The sequence below is a fragment of the Gymnoscopelus microlampas genome (assembly GCF_963454915.1).
Source record: "Gymnoscopelus microlampas genome assembly, chromosome: 18".
Lineage (NCBI taxonomy): Eukaryota > Metazoa > Chordata > Actinopteri > Myctophiformes > Myctophidae > Gymnoscopelus > Gymnoscopelus microlampas.
The window spans coordinates 14,969,307-14,987,307 of record NC_139955.1 but is presented as its reverse complement, the minus strand read 5'-3'; the positions used below and the strand labels follow the sequence as shown (position 1 = coordinate 14,987,307).

Here is an 18,001-nt window from a genome sequence, read left to right as displayed (position 1 = left end):
CCCCCAGATGTAAACAGCTGGCTGGTAACCTTTGGCTTTCATCTTCACAACACCATCCCTGGCTTCCCGGTGCCAAAGTTTGACCTGAGCATGCCATCGTACGAACTGGGGAAGAGCCAGCTCTGGGATGATCTGCCGGTTGGTCTTCTGAATATTTTGATTTGTGTCGAATGTTGAATTTAAATGTGACAGAATAGTAGAGGACAAAGCTAAAATTGCCTGCAGCATACTACAAATTAAGCTGAACTTTTTTTCAGCTTGGGCAGGGCTTTCTGAACCTAACAAAGTTCAGTAAGGACAAAATTGTTTTATACTCGATACTCGTCACGGCCACTGTATAGACGAGTCCACAGAGCGCTGCCCTGTAGGCAGTGTTGGAAAAGTTACTAAAACATAGTAATATATTACTATTACATATTACTTGTTTAAAAAGTAATATGGTTACTTTACTTATTACTCCCTGCCAAAAGTAATTAGTTACTTTACTAGTTACTGGAAAAAAGTCATAATATTACTTTAAGTTACATATTACTTTAGTTACTTTCCAACTGTAGGTGGCACAATCATAACCGCAGTGTCCGACTCCTGTTGCAGTGTGGAAACTGCTCGCTTTACCTGCTATTTTACGAACTAAATGCTCTGGCAGATACAAAGTGTCACTGACATGCATCAGGTTATGTCACTTGTTCACTTTGGAAGTGTCAAATAGTCAATAATATTCGGCTGCACAGCAATTATTAATTCATTATTTCAACCTCATCATACCGACGACGGCCAACTTAAATGATAAGGGATATGTAGCAAACACCACCCGATCTACTATGAACACATACGTGCGTGAATGCACGCATGTGCGCAAGCACACTCACATGCTGGGGTTGAAGACGAGATGTATGCTTCCTTCATTCTACCGACTGGTGACCCGACTTTTGCAAAACACTTTTTTTTTATATTACTCCTACAGATTTTGTCCAAATATCACGCAAGTCGGTACAAATTATCTCTATAGTCATGTGATTAAGACGGATCTGTCCGATTTTTCATATTCCATCCTGATTGGCCAAGAACCGCCACCCAAATTGGGCCTGACACACTAAAACAAGCCTGAAGTGGCTTGTTATATTAAGACTAGGCTGCTCTAGCGTGTCTGATATCTGGTCTAGAGGGGCGGGTTCAAAATCTCTGGAGAAAGATTTAGTGGGATCCCATTGGTTCACCGATCTGTCCGTCAGCCCCCGCCCCGCGCCCCCTCCTCCCCAATGTGCAGCATTGAGAGCCCTGACGTCACAACATTTGGAGCGACGCCCACTGCACTCTGGTTGGTTGGGGAAATCACCCACTTCCTATACCAGGAACGTCAAGAGGCTGGTCCAGGCTCTTATTTTTCAGCAACACGTGAAGGAAAATAAAAGCCTGGAGATCGAGGCTACATTTAGACCAATAACTCTTAACACACAAAACTACACACAGTCAATGCCTGACTACAATGTCCTTCATATATAATTTTCTACTAAACACTTTTTGTAGACACTCCCACAAATCAACATTTTGTGTGCAATAAATGCATACAATGCTGGCCCACATTTATCTAGTTTGTCTCTGAATTTCCAGTTACTGGTGAAAGACACAATGGACAAAGTGTGTACTATCTTTCTCCATTTGGGTTATTTTACAGGAAAACAAGTTTTAAAATGTCCCATTGGTACAGTAAAAGAAAATGCAAAAAAAGGTGTGTATAGCCTGACACTGGCACAGAGTTCCATGTGTTACAATAAAGGTAAGGTCAATTAACGCCAACAAAAAAAAACTGTAAGAAGACAGTTTTGGTAGAACTCTGCTGACGCTCAGTTGGTTTGTCGTCTCTGGAAGTTTACAATACAGAAAAAGTTTGATTAATTATATTCAGATTTAACCTTGTGGGATTGTTTAATGGGCCTAGCAAGCTCACATTAGTTAATAGATAGAATTTCCACAACACACAAAAAAAAAACACTAAAATCATCACAGGGGATTTATCTACTTTTGTCTGCAAAACTAAGCTTGAAAACACCATTATCTCGGAGGGAGATGAGACACCATTTGAAGCAGAGCAGATCTGTGCTCATAAATGGCCTGGAGAGTCAGGTAGTGTCATGTTCAGGCGTTAACGTTTCACTGCACTCCCTCCTACAGTCCATCTCTGGGGTCCAACAGGAAGTCAGCAGACAAGCACGCTCTCTCCTGTCATTCGAGCGTCTGCCAGAGGTCCATTTGAGCCGAGGTCGTCGGGGAGAGAAACCTTGGCTCTGGTTCTCCGCGGCAACTTCCCCCATCGGCCGAGCGGTCATGTTTGCCATCTATAAGGGTGGTGTCCACACGCATGCGCTCAACGTGGCTAGCGAGGATTGCGTCAAGGTGGCCACCGTCCTTAACAACGCCTTCTACTTGGAGGACCTGCATTTCACCATCGAGGGCCATGACACGCACTACTTCGTCAAGCCGGGGCTCCCGGACGGCGATCTGGCTGCTCTGCACCTGACCAGCGGTCACAAGACCCTGGAGAACGGTGTTAACGTCAGCGTGTCCCAGTCCACCACCGTCATGGACGGACGGACGCGGCGCTTCGCCGATGTGGAAATCCGGAGAGGCGCCTTGGCGCTGCATGTGCGCTACGGCTCCACCGTGGACGAGGAGAAGGCCCGCGTGGTGGAACTCGCCCGGCAGAGGGCGCTAGCGAGTGCCTGGTCCAGGGAGCAGCAGAGGGTACGAGACGGCGAAGAAGGGATTCGACCGTGGACAGAGGGGGAGAAAAGGCAGCTCCTCAGCAGTGGGAAAGTCCTGGGGTATGATGGGTATTTTGTGCTCTCCATTGAGCAGTACCCTGAGCTGGCTGACAGTGCCAATAACATTCATTTCCTGCGGCAAAACGAAATTGGCAAAAGGTAACAAAACAGAGTTGCGCTTTTTTCCTTTTTTCTTTTCTTTTCTTTTTCTTTTTTTGCCAAAGAGACTTCTTGGGTGGAGGAACACTGATGGGCTGAATGAACAGCAGACCTCTGAGGTTAGAGGTTGTTATGTACACAGAGCTGTCGATGTGTTTTTGTTACAAAGATGATGAAAAAAATCAAGGTCAAAAGCAATGCTGTGCATTGTGACCCTGGGACTACAGAGTAAGTACACACAAGCCTTAACATGGCAATTACAGGTCAGCTCCTCTGTAGCACAAAACCTTTTGGACTGAGTGTGGACTCCGTGAAGTGAATCAGAGGAATGCTTGTGTGTTTAGGGGTGAACTATTTTAAGTGGTTGTTTTTTGCTCTCTTTTGATTTGGGGAAGTTTTGTCCACAGAGAGTATTTAAAGAGGACAGGAAATGTTTACAATATGCATATCTGCACTTCTCTGGAACAATGATATAACAAGGCTCGCAGAGCTAGCTGTGTGCGCTTCTTGTTTTTTTGTTTTTTAATCAAAGACCTCTAATTTTAGAGATATTCTCACCAAACGACCACTATGTAAACCAGAAATCAGCACTGTAAAACAACAAAATGTCTTATTCTATTCTAGTTCTACTTTTAAAATATATATTAAAAAAATTCAATGTTGTAATAAATCCCATGTTTAAAGACCCAATATCCATCTCGGATCAAAGGACAATAGCCGGCAGTAGGTTGACAAAACAAAAGGCACAGCCGTGTCTTGGATTGTGCAGGGACACCATGTTTTGTAAATTATGCAAGAGTTTTATGTTTTTTTTTAAACTGAAATTGAATAATTGTCCGTACTGCTCATATTAACAGTAATTTATGTTGTGTTTATACATTACAAATAAAATCGAACCAATTTAGAATTATTATATTTTTCATTTTTGAAACATGCGGTGTGTTACATTACAGCTTTTTTAAATTTGTATTATTATTTGGGGCTCCTTCACAGAGCTGCATTGGCGGTATAGATCTAATTAGCAGAAATCTGTACATGTAGTGACTGGTGAATACAAGGTGTATCTATAACAAGCAGTGAAATATTGTTTCCACTAGATTTAATGTTTATTGGGCATGGTGCCTTATGACCTGGCTTCCTGTCCAATGCATATTTCATCAACACAAATATTTTATGAACCCATTTCACATAAACAAGGTTTCCATGTATCCAGATAAAGACTCCATCCATATTCTTAATACTGTAGGTATTTCCATAGCTTCTGTTTGAATGTTCAATGCACTCATAGATGAAAATGTTTGTTGCATTTTTATTTACATTTTGAAAAAAGGACGATGTCTTGTCATTTGTTTTCAGTGAAGAAACAACAGCTTTTGTTTTTCTTTCTTTTCTTTCCCCAGATGATGTTTTTTAGGTGGTGTTTTTCAGCTCAAGAATAAAAAGAGAAATGTGATGTCTTCCCGGGACTCAAACGTACAAAAACACATTATGAATTAATCACTTCTGCCCAATTTCTTAATAGTAAAAATAGCCGATCTATGAGCTCAAAAGATGTTGCATCAAAAAACTGATTTGTTAGGAGAGAACATTTAAGAACATTTTTTTTTACATTTTGGAAAGGAAAAAAATGAAGAAAAAAAAATGCTCTAATGTTAAAAATTGCAAAAATCGCATATCTACAAGCTCACAATGCGTTGCGAGCTTGTAGATCGGCTATTTTAACTACTCATCGTAGGGCGAAGTAGGGATTACGACAAAAATATAACATGACCAAGAAAAAAAAGGAAAACAAAAAAAGCTAATTTCAACTACAAAGAAGGAGAGAAGAAATCCTGCAGTCCTTTGAAGTCAGCTGTTTGAAGTTGGGTGAATTCTGACTTTAGCAAAATGTGAGTATCACTATTGTAACCTAAATTTACAGCAGCTCCCTACAATATTCAGCGTCATAATCCGATGATTTCTGGGTTCTACGCTTCTGTGTGAACAGTGTCTAACTGCACTTTTAATTACATGTAATTAATGAGCTGTGATTGCACTGAGGCTAACAGCTGATCAAAGCAGGGAACAGTTTATCTGCTGACAAGGACACACATCACTGCGAACAATCCTTTGATGTGATGCTAATTTAGTGTTCCATGGCAAACTTTGGCAACCATGAGGTGTGGATGCGTTTGGTGGTTCTGTTTTGTGTGTCTGTGTGTGCCGCGTGTGCCCAGCCTGCACAATTTTACTAACTTGTATATTATAAAAACAATTATTAAATTACAGTGTGATTACAGAGGAGACCAGCAGGGCACTGCTATTGTGAAATCTTCGTTTCCCGTTGTTATTCCCTGTGTGTTATTATTATGAAATATTAATTATTATGAGTTTGTCTGAAATCAAAATGAATTCGTGCAAATCCAAAATGTTTTGATGTGTCCCTATAGGGATCATTTGAAACCACAAAAAGTGAGGGGGAAACACTCTCCCACAATGAAAGGCCTAAATCTTGTCACATTCTTGCTCTCCAATGCCCCCAAGTGGTTCAGAGCATCAGTTCACAAAGTATTGAGCCTTAACAGCTATTGAAATGCTGTCACACCAGTTACATGTATATCACAAAATAAAACAGCAGAAGTCCAACAGAGCTGGGCATGGTCAGACATTGTTCCACTGATATAAGGAGACATCAAACGGAATAGGTGAACAAATGTTAGAGACACGTGTGTCAGTAGTCTACTTTCCAGAAGTGTGACCAGTGTGATCGCAGCAGGCTTGTTCAAAGCAGCTTCACAGCAGAGACCAGCGCAGAGCAACTAGACCTACTTCAAAGGCAAAAGAGATGGCACGACTTTGCAATGACATCAAAGACATCATGCAATAACGGCATCAGAGCAACAATACCCCAAAGTTCTTTAATTCAACTGAGTGGCATTCATTGCAGTGCAGCAGCACAAAGGTGGATATTTGGAATTAAAACGTGTTCAAAGATATATATAGTTCTGCAATCAACTAATTTGGCAAGCAATCTGTGACTGTATTTGGGACCTATTATGCTAATTGACCTTTGCATTGCAGGGCCCAGGTTTAGGCCTACTTTGCATGTTGTTGATAGAGTTTTAGGTGTATGCCATTAAAGGACGACTTCGCCACTTTTCAACCTATCTTCATATAATAGGTCCTCACTAATGCTCATGATAAAATGATACCATTTTTTTCTACTTGGTCTGTGTCTCATAGGAGGGCTGTGGACAGTCCAGAAACCCGTCTACCAGTGACATCATCATTAGGCAGGATTTTTTTCCCCAAAAAGATTACAATTTTTTTATTCCGATTTTTATTAAGGCGAGAACAATGGGATCTATTATTGCATTGCAACTTTCCAGGAATACAAAGCCTGCAGTTTCTATTAGCTTGGATTCCCCATCGATGATGTCACTGGTAGACGGGTTTCTGAACTGTCTACAGCCCTCCTCTGAGACACAGACTGATTGTACCAAAAAAAAATTGTACCATTTTATCACGAGTATTAGTGTATCTTTTAAACACAACAGCTTGCTGGGTACTTGCCTGTATGTGAATTTAAAGCTATGATTTTTACTTTATGACTTAATCTTTGATCTGTTTGCAGTGGCTTTGTCGCCCTCTTCAGGATTATCTTTCAATAATTTGATTAATATATTTCCAAAAGGAAAACTGCCATTGAGTTGGAGCCCACTACTAGAGGCTAGTGAAATGGATTTTAAGATTGAACTAATCAATAGCGAAGAAGACCACTATTTAGCCCAGTTTTGATTCCTGAATGTAACTACAGTAAAGTAAAGAAAAAATGTATATATCGCAAAACATCACAGAATTAGAATACATCACAGCTTTGTATTCTAATCCAATTGTGAAATCCTCCTCACTGAGAAACATCAATCACGATCACAATTCAATTCTCATTTGACCCTAAACCCAATAAGCCACATCAAGGCCACGGCTTTCATCTAAAAGCAAACAGCTGAGCCTCCGTTTCAGTGCTGGAATTCTTCCCAGAGCCTCGAACTGCTGGAGCACCAGAGGTCAGAGCAACTTTCTGCTCCTTTCACAGCCTTCTTTGATTGACAATTTAGAAAGTTTTCTATGTGCTTTTATGTTCCCATCCTGGCAAGAAATGACAGAAGGACTCCAGGCACAGATGATTGATTTTTTTTCTGTCATTTCTTGTACTGCTGGAGGAGAGCCTCAGAGTACCAATAGCCTACATCGGAGCTCCTATTAGAGATGTCTGTGTTTGTTTTTCAGAATGTTTATCTGGTGCTTCGTCATCACAGATTGTGTGGTGTTTATTTACAAATAATTAACATGGTACATTATTATTACTCTCCGCAGGAGAGTATTGTTTTCACTTTCTAAATATGACACACCGATTGGTCAAGCCTCACGTGACACGTGACAATACGGTGAAATACTGTATAAATACATGGCGTCACTTTGACAGTGTCTTTGCCACTGTCAAAGTGAGGTAAGACAGGAACCATCACGAAATGGCTGCATGGCTGATACATAATTGGCAGATAGGACAGATAGGACACTTATATAGACAGGAGGGATATGACACTTACACAGACGGATAGGACACTTACAGTACACAGACAGGACAGATAGGACACTTATACAGACAGGACGGATAGGACACTTATACAGACAGGACGGATAGGACACTTATACAGACAGGACGGATAGAACACTTACACAGACAGGAGGGATATGACACTTACACAGACAGGACGGATAGGACACTTACAGTATACAGACAGGAGGGATAGGACACTTACAGTATACAGACAGGACGGATAGGACACTTATACAGACAGGAGGGATAGGACACTTACACAGACAGGAGGGATAGGACACTTACATAGACAGGACGGATAGGACACTTATACAGACAAGACGGATAGGACACTTATACAGACGGATAGGACACTTATACAGACGGATAGGACACTTATACAGACAGGACGGATCGGACACTTATACAGACAGGATGGATAGGACAGTTAGAACATAAGAATTAGAACATTCCCAACATTCCCAACACAAGTCTGGTAAGAGTGAGGTAAGACAGGAACAATCACGAAATGGTTGAGAAATGGCGGATACTGGATAGGACACTTACACAGACAGGACGGATAGGACACTTACACAGACAGGACGGATAGGACACTTACATAGACAGGACGGATAGGACACTTATACAGACAGGAGGGATAGGACACTTATACAGACAGGACGGATAGGACACTTATACAGATAGAACATTCCCAACATTCCCAACAGCGGAGAGTTGTGCTCCGAGGAGCACTTTTTCTAGTTATTATTGTTGTTATATATGTTTTTGTTTATTCATCTTCAGAATTTTTATTCAGACAGGTCCAATGAAGAGAGAGACATGAATTGCGGACAAAGAGCAGGAGTCAACTGGTGCTTCATGGTCACAGATTGTGTGGTGTTTATCATGATGTGTTATCATAATTATTGTTGTTGTTTATTTTCTAATGTATTTAATTTTTTGAATTGTCATGCTTTATTCAGACAGGTACAGTGAAGAGAGGGACAGGAAACGCGGACGAAGATCAGAGGAGGGACATGTAGCAAATGGCCCGGCCAGCCGGCAGTCGAACCGGGTACGGTCAGGCATTAGAGCCTATAGTATGTGGTACAACTCGGCTATCTGGTCGCCCAACATGGTATATTATTAACACATTTATTGTGCACTGTGTCATCCAGAGAGAACGCCACGTGCTGGTGAAATATGGAGGTCAAGGGGTCATTTGAAACGAGCAGCCCTAGGCCCCCAGGACCCAACAGCAGGCATTTGGCTCAAGGACAGAGGGCAGTCCGAGAGGAAAGCAGTATAAAAGTAACATTTTATGTGGCAGTAAGTCATGTTGAAACACTGGTTGGCCTACATAATATCTTATAATAACCTTATAATAAGTGACAGACGCACCAAGAAGGATAACTATAAAGATAACTTTAACGATAATGATTGATGCGAGCATCCACACTGATGAACGATAACGCTCTGTGAAAATGTTGCACGTGAGTGATGTGTTGAAAGTGATGCCCTGTAAATTAGGTGGGTCAGTGCTTTCAAAAAAAGCTAAAACATTTATAGTTATCTTTATAGTTCATGTATTGGTGTGGACGGCCATTTAGACCTTGGAGATAATGACGTAATATGTAATAATATGTTGATTTGCCATTGTGTCCAATCCTGAATTCATCTTTGTCGCACGACTGAGTATACATTAAGCATTAATCAATTTCTGTTATTGTGAGAATCATGGACAATCAGGCACATCAAGGTCTTTTCCATCCTGAAAACAAGTCATCCATCTTGCTCATGTCCGCTATCGTCCTGTTCATGGTTCGGGCTCGATGGGTCGAGAACAAAGCATTTTGGGGTCTGATGCTGCAGCTTTAAAGGAGCATTTCACGTTTTTTCAATATCATCTCAATATAGGTTCTCACTAATGCTCATTATAAGATGGAATGTCGATAGTTAGAACTTTGCCTACCAATGACATCATCGGGGATCTTTTGTGATCTGTAGTTCCCATGTAGTTCCCATAGCATGTAATTTCCGAACTAGCCACAGCCCACTAATAGCTCACCCATGAGTAGACAGAAGTGATACCATCTTATAATGAGCATTAGCGAGGACCAATTAGCCTACATGAAGATAAGGTTGAAACTAGGTGAAGTGTTCCCTTTAACAGTGCAACGTTCAGCCCGGCTGCTTCACGTCCCAGTTCAGAAATAGTTGCTTGTTATCGTCTCTCACATCTTCTGAGGACACTTGCATGGGCTTTGGGGACTGAAGCTACAAAGAGCCAGGGTGGGAAACACAAGGGTGCTGCTGAGGGTGGGTGGGAGGATCTGAGTCGTACTGATGAAACTGGGTTAAGCATTCTTAAAAGGGCTTTGATGCTGATTGACAGCGTTGCTGTGATGTTGTTTTTCTGGTGGTTGCTTGAGGGGGTAAACTGATCATCATTTCCAACTAAACTATACAGTATGTAGCCTGTTGTGAATTAACAAATATTTCCCTTGTATCGTGTACAGGTGATTATGTCAGAGTAGTGGCCAAAGGCAGGTTCAGAATAATGATGATGATGATGATGATAATAATAATTACAATGCCTCTTTTTATATTTATTTATGGTATTTGAAAAAAAGAGAGAAGCAATCTCAGTCAGGGCCAGGGCCAGCCCTGTAAGCTTTGATACAATAATTGCTACAAATAAATAAGTGAAACATTATAAATAACAGGGGGATAAAACCATAAAAACAAGAAAGCAAACCGATAAAATATGGATGTGAAATAAAAACATATAGCAAAAGTGAAAGTATTTTTTATATATGGATCATTAATGTATTCATCTGTTTAATGTTGCAGCTGGTACAGGTGGAGCTAATGTTAATGACCTTATACTGCTGGGTAGCTTAACCTATACAAACACCACAATTAGTTGATTTCAGGGGTCATCACCATGCCAGCTTGTGATGGACAATTTCATAAATATTTTATTTTTGCCACAGACATACAAAATAAGTGATCAATCATTTTACCAGAAATACATAATGAACTCCTAATATGCCATAGTGTCTATGCCAATCTGCTATACATTATAGAATGATATCTTTTTAAGCCATTCTACAAGGCAAGCTCGCAACACATTACAACATGACATGGTGAGAGCTTGTAGAGCCGGTATTTTCAAAACATTTCAGAAATTGTTTTTATTTACATAGCCTATAATGACATGCCCAAAATGGGGATGCCGGGTGTTAAAGAGGTTACCTATTCTGAAGAAAACCTTAAGACTGCCAGGTGGCTAAGACAGACATTAAATGTGGCATGGTGAAAGTATTTGGGATTTCAATAATTGGGTCATATCAGTAAAGTGCCTCCATCGCACTTTACATGAGCAAAGGGCTATTTAGGTGCAGCGGTGAGGTGAGGTGCATGTCATGTGGTTATTATAGAGATTGATGGCTTTTCAGAGGACAGTGTTACTTGAGGTCAGGAGGAGATCAAGTTCTACCAGCTCTACCTTACCAAACCAATGGGGATCTTGATGAGACATCTTCTATCATGATGAGACAGTCTTAGACCTTGCATAGTTGTGATGTAAGGCATGCCAATGGAACAATGGAAAAAGAAAGATGAGAGTCAAAACTATCATGTACCTGTACGTACATGATTAGATGAGTGATTAGATAAGGATAAGGCCATTACAGGATTCAAAGGATTGTAGTGTCACAACTCACAACTAGTTTCATGCAAGGGCTCCTAACTTTGATCAGAGGTCAGCAAACTTCTAAGGACACATTTGTCCGTATACGGACATGTTGATGACCCCTGGTTGATTTATAATGTGTATTAATAATCTAAATATCCCTCTGAAACAAAGTAGAAGTAGCATAAAATGGAAATACTCAGGTAAAGTTCAAGTACCCTGAGAAAATGCAGATAGTTACATTCCACCACTGGTCTATAGTGACTGAGTTAGAAACACAACTTGTTGGGATAATCACCACTAATCTACAGTCACCTTAATTCAAAAGGTGATTGAAAGACCAAACAATGATGTGCAGTAATCATACTCCAGGAAAAGCACACACGTTGCAAGCACTGAACACAAGTGATGCTCATACAAAGATGGAAGTACTTATTAACTAAGCTTAGCTAAGTAAATATTTACAGGTTGGTTCTCGTAGCCTCAGTCAACTGAATTAAATCCTGTTTTGGCATAATGCTGATTCTTCAGGTCACCAGTTGCATAACAAACATGCAGGGAAAACGTTATGTCTACATGGGGGGATGTTAATGCACTGTGGTAAATGGTCATGACCAAAAGGTACATGTGAGCATGTATTTTCAGTTGAATTATAGTTGAGGATTAAGCATGTAAAACAATCCAGCAATGGAAAACTAACATATTCAAAGTATTCAAGTATTCAGTATTAAAAAAGGCCTCTTTAATGAAGAAAATAATGGATATCAAATTAAGTTAGATTGAAACAACAGCATATTAACAATGACCACACATAATCTTATTATTATTATTATCTAAAGATTAAACTCAAGAAGAAGAATTAGATGTGTGAAGAGCAGTCTGAATATTGAATTACCATTCATCTGAGGAGATGACATCTACTATTTTTCAGACATTTGATCACATAAACAACAAACTCACGTTTTCAGAGGGAGTATGTTTACATCAAAATGGAAAATATCCTTTGACCCGTCCTTTTTGTCACATGAAGTGCAGCAGGTTCACCCAACACGCAGAATAAACACATGTGACATGGAGGCGGGCCGGATGGACAAGTCATCCCGCTGTCTGATTGGATAAGGTGAGCCTTTAAAAGTCTGAACTTTGTAAAGGATGAGTTTAGTTAAACTTAGTAAAGCCCAGAGAATTACATCTTTTTGCAACCCTATTGGATAATCATGAGTGGATGTCCGTACTTTGAAAAGAAGCACTTGTACGTTGAATCCTTCCATCCTCTGGAGGAATCTGTCTGCTTAGCTGACGGAGGACTATTTTATTAACTACTTGAACCCCAACATGCCTATTCTGGGCAGAACATTCGCCAAAAATAGCAGATCTACGAGCTCAAAACGCATCGCACTGCGGCTAGTTTTGAGCTTGTAGATCGGCTATTTTTGGTGAAGAGATTTGGTGACAGAGTGCAGTTGTAACTCTAGTTTGTTTCACTAAGACGAGGGGGTTAACGTGATTAAGCTTTTAATTCAGATATTCTAAATTGATTTATAACAGGCCTTGGAGCATTAAGTGCTCAACAGAATCATGTTTTTGTCCCTGCTGATGGGTTGTCTCTCCACACTGCAGGTTATTCAAAAACAGACCTCCTCAGCCCGAGGATGATGACGCCGCCCAGGCTGGGGTCAACAAGGCCAGTAAAGGGGGCATTGTCTATGGCGAATACCTTCAGGTAGAAAACACCACAAGCCGTTTTAACTCCATGTTCTGCGTTTAAGCCATTCAATCCGGGAACCGATCTGTGTCATTTTATATTTTAGCTATAACCATTATTAGATATACAAGTTTGTACATCTGCTATTTTTGAGTAGCCAAAGAAATCTAAAATGACAGAGATGCGTTCCCGGTCTTAATGGATTAAGGGGAACTTGATAAGCACATTTTGTTGATATTTATATCCAGTTGTGTGTGTTTCTTCACCAACACTTTCAGCTTGACAAAGTCCTGAGAGCGCAGGTGCTTCAGAGTGAACTGAAAAATGATAAGATCCATGATGAGCATCTCTTCATTGTCACCCACCAAGGTACAGTATCTTTCATGGCACATACTACACTAACATTCAACATCATTTTGTCACCGCTAAATCCTAAATGATCTGTAATAATTTAATATAATCTGAGCTACACAGGTCAAGTCAAATGATTATTTAGTTTTATTATGTTAGTACAGTGGTGTATATTTTTTATTCTTTTGTTTCAGCTTATGAGCTGTGGTTCAAGCAGATTCTATGGGAACTCGACTCGGTGCGAGAAATCTTCATCAGTGGACATGTGAGTTCTGTTTTCTACCAGGGACACACTGAAACTGTTTTTCCGTTTTTGGGGGCTATTTCTTATTGAAGTGAATTCAGGATGAATAAATGTAATAAACATAATGAACATTATCACAGTCATGTGTGAAAACATTAAATGTATACAGTAGTACATTGGACCGTGCACAGTGTTAATTCAGGCGTAAATGAACACTGGGAACCTCAGTGTGTGTATGTACAGTACAGTAGCCTATGTGAGTGACAAGTGGCGCGTGTATTGCAGGTCCGTGATGAGAGGAACATGTTGAAGGTGAACACGCGGATCCACAGGATCGTCATGATCTTCAGGCTGCTGGTGGACCAGTTTGCTGTCCTGGAGACGATGACGGCGCTGGACTTCTTTGACTTCAGGTGCGTTCTAGAGGACCTCTGACCCTCCTCCCCGTCTCATTGCAGAGCCTTAGTTGTGAAAACTTTATAAGGGGCACCTCTTTATGACTGCATCCTTCCTCTTCTGTTGACCGCCCTGTGACCGCACGTAGGTGTCTGTGCACACATTATTTGTATGTGCTCGAGCCTGTGTCCTTGTGTGTTTGCATGCGCCTGCATGCATATGCATGCTGTATATCACTGCATGTGCGTGCGTGCATGTGTTTGTGTTCACATATTGTATGCCTATGCTACTGCATGAACATTATTAGATCTATTTGTATTGTTTACTTGTCCACAGTATGTTGTTTAGATATATGCTAGGTTTGATGTTTTACCTGGTATCCTAGTTACCTTGTAGTGCATGTTTTTCTTTGCACTCTATCTACTTGACCGCTTACCCTATTGTTGGTTGACCAGGGCAGGGTTCATACCATGAACCCCAATCTTGCACTTTGACACTCTGGACATGAGCATCTGTTAATTGTAAATGTACGTACATTTTGTGTTCAGGGAGTACCTAGCCCCTGCCTCTGGCTTCCAGAGTCTTCAGTTTCGTCTCCTGGAAAACAAGATCGGAGTCCCAGACAACCTGAGAGTTCCCTACAACAGACGTCATTACAAAGACAACTTCAAAGGTCATGACAGTGAGATACTATCAGCCACAGAGCAGGAACCTCCTCTACTGAAACTCGTAGAGGTACAGTAGGTCACATTAATGCAAGTCTTTATTCTGAACCATAAATATCTCAAGGGCTGAAAACACATGCATTGTTTTGGTTTTACTTCTGCTTTCTATTTTGGTAAACAGTTTGTGTGAATGATGAATATAAGCTTTGTATAAGTTACTCTGGATAAGACTGTCCACACAAGTCAGAAACACCTTATTTGCCAAACAAATGTACAGGAATTCCGATGTAAAACTAATTTACCTAGCCACACATAACCTTACACACTGTACTTTTATATACATCATATACATTGTTTACATCGTTATAATGTTGGGGAGCTGAGAAACAATTAATTTGTACCAAGTTTGTCTGAAATATCGGCAATTGTAAATACATAATTATGAAAAATATAATTATATCTATTTTCAGTTTCATGCAAACACAATCTGTAGGAATAATATTCTTGATTGAAAAGCAGATGGTGACATGTCTGCCTGTTTATTATTGTTATTATTATTATTAATAATAATAGTTCTGCTACAGTGTCTGGGGTGCCAAACCAAAATACATTTTACTCTATATTCTCTATTGTACAGTAACAATAGCGACCACCATGTAGGCTACCTTGTAGATTGACTAAAGCCTGGTTGTTGTTGTTGTTCTTGTTGTTAGGAGTGGCTGGAGAGAACTCCTGGCCTTGAGGAAGATGGCTTCAACTTCTGGCAGAAACTGGAAGTCAACATTATGTATGGCTTGCAACAAGAGAAGGAGAGAATCGAGGTAAATTGACTTTCTTTTCCCTTCATATGTAGTTTGTGTGCAGAGAAATGAAATGACTGACAGATACTGTGTTTTATTTATTGTTGCTGTTGTCAATTCTGACAGAAAATTACTGACTCTGAAGAGAAGCAGGAGCTGACAGATGAACTGGTCAAGCAGAAAGAGACTTTCTCTTCGCTCTTTGACGAAAAACGTCATGAACATCTCCTGAGTAAAGGTGCGAGAATCCGGAGTCAGGTTAAATTCTGAAATTGGAAAGTTTCTCCAAAATGAGAACTTCTCCATTTGAGGAAAATGACAGCTACTCCAAGAGAAATGAAGTAAATTTGTGGTTTACTATAAAATTAGTTCAGTGTTATTATGCTTAAAATTGTCAGCTTCACCAAAATTCTGGCTTCTCAAAAGTCAAAGAAAAAGCTAAAAAATACAATTATGTGGGTGAACTGTCAAAATAAAATAAAAAAGTATCTGACAAGGTCTTAAATACTTTTTTTCTGTGACTTCCTTTTAACAATTGATGATTTTTTTCTTTTGACACCACTATATACTACAGTAAAAAAAAAGATTGGTGCCATGCAATAGTATTTTTTTGAACAATATAAGTTTGTAATAGCTTGTGATTTCACGTGAACAATTTATTTCCTGTGTGTGCAGGTGAGAGGCGTCTGTCATACAAGGCTCTCCAAGGAGCTCTGATGATCTATTTCTACAGGTATGAGGGGTTCAAACCAAAACGTTTACTGAAAATGCATGTTTATTCAGCAACATCCTGCATCACACACACACACACACACACACACACACACACACACACACACACACACACACAGACACACACACACACACACACACACACACACACACACACACACACACACACACACACACACACACACACACACACACACACACACACACACACACACACACACACACACACACACACACACACACACACACACACACACACACACACAACCTCTACTGTATCTGTTGATGTCATTCATTCACTTCCCTGGCCCAGAACTTCCCAGCTGGCATGAGTATTAGAACCAGCAACCTTTAAGTTTCCTCCGCCGTCTCCCACAGTGCAATAGCCTTACAGTGTACACCTTCTGTTTTCCTTCAGAGAGGAGCCCAGGTTTCAGGTTCCATTCCAGCTGCTTCATGCTCTCATGGACATTGATACCCTGATGACTAAATGGAGATGTAAGTCACTGCTGTCAGCACACACACTCAATCCTCATCACAAGCTGCTTATACTGTACCAACCAGTGGACAAGACATATTACTGTATGTACATACAGTATGTACAATCCATTTTATGCCAGACAGCAGCAGTGTTTGGGGATTTATGGAGAGTGCCGTAGCAAACGCCATAAATCCCTCTGGCAGACAAGTCACACAATTTATACCACATCTAGATGTTTTTCTTCACCTGGAACATGAGATTATATATATTTTTCCAATAAAGTTGTTTATTGATTTTGAGAACTTACACAAATGAGATTCACATTGTTAGACAGTACATCAATAACATGTTTTATAAACTTCAACTCAACTCAAATTCAACTTTATTATCATATCACAGGTTTGTGGGTGAAATATTTTTTGTACAAGCTCCATTTGCAGTTTTCAGGAAAGGGAAAAAGAATAGAGGTAGAAAGAAACAACAAGGAAAACATGTCAGATATTCAAATATTCCTGATATGAGTAAAGTGAAATATGCATATACAAGCAGGTCAGATATTCCTGATATGAGTAAAATGAATAACAGCGAATAACAGCAAAACGATGTGTTGTAGACAGAATTCTTCATACACTCTTAAACTTTCCATCTCACAATGGTGTCTCTTTCCAACTAGAACTAATCTTCTGATCATGAACAACGTTGTTAGCTTGAAGATCTGTTCTTGTCAGCAAGCGACAGCTTCGTGCTATGGATTATAAATTTAGCTACAGAATACATTGCAAATGTGCAATACATTCTAATGATCCTGGAATGATTCCCTGGCTATTGTAGAGGAAAAGATCAACCCCCAAAACTGATTCTAAGAGGTTTTGTAATGTTTCTTTTTCTTGTTTTAGACAATCATGTGTGCATGGTGCATCGTATGATCGGCAGCAAAGCAGGCACAGGGGGCTCATCTGGGTACCACTACCTGAGGTCTACCGTCAGGTAAACATCATCATCATCATCATCATCACAGTTGAAGCTGTTGAATGGTCAATTCACACTAGGTTGTACAGCACATTTGAAAAGGGTGTCTACATGGCATCTCAGTCTTTAGACAATTTGCCAAACAGTACTTAATAACTTTTAAGAAAAGAATCATGGGCAAAATGTTATTACTTTTTTATTTTCTACTGAAACTAAAAGCTACTTTTCCCTACTTTCCCCCCGCAATGCTGATTATTTAATCATAAATTGACAGTTTTTTGTTCTTCCATTCCAGTGATCGCTACAAGGTGTTTGTGGATCTCTTTAATCTGGCTACGTTCCTGATCCCTCGTAGCTGGGTGCCAAAGCTGAACCCCAACATTCACACCTTCCTGTACACGGCAGAGTTTGACAGTTCATACTGTAGTAGTGATGACTCCGACTCCTGAGTCTTCACATAA

At 40.2% G+C, this 18,001-nt stretch overlaps 2 protein-coding genes across 2 annotated transcripts in view; both read left to right on the top strand.

The window, feature by feature from the left end:
* The window catches only part of LOC311034262 (teneurin-3), a gene marked incomplete at its 5' end in the record, with an annotated part of 205,696 nt that extends 202,390 nt beyond the window's left edge, over window positions 1-3,306 (top strand). The window contains 2 exon segments of the mRNA XM_084042099.1: window positions 8-138; window positions 2,173-3,306. Coding sequence (XP_083898225.1) covers window positions 8-138; window positions 2,173-2,925 — 884 coding nt within the window. The 3' untranslated portion in view covers window positions 2,926-3,306.
* Window positions 3,307-12,391: 9,085 nt separating this feature from the next.
* Window positions 12,392-17,991, top strand: tdo2a (tryptophan 2,3-dioxygenase a). The gene is made up of 12 exons (XM_084085796.1): window positions 12,392-12,449; window positions 12,818-12,920; window positions 13,181-13,271; window positions 13,448-13,518; window positions 13,783-13,910; window positions 14,442-14,628; window positions 15,272-15,379; window positions 15,485-15,596; window positions 16,034-16,091; window positions 16,509-16,588; window positions 17,468-17,558; window positions 17,836-17,991. Exons 1-12 carry the CDS (start codon window positions 12,415-12,417, stop codon window positions 17,987-17,989), a joined length of 1,218 nt encoding a protein of 405 aa, XP_083941922.1. The 5' UTR covers window positions 12,392-12,414; the 3' UTR covers window positions 17,990-17,991.
* Window positions 17,992-18,001: the final 10 nt, after the last annotated feature.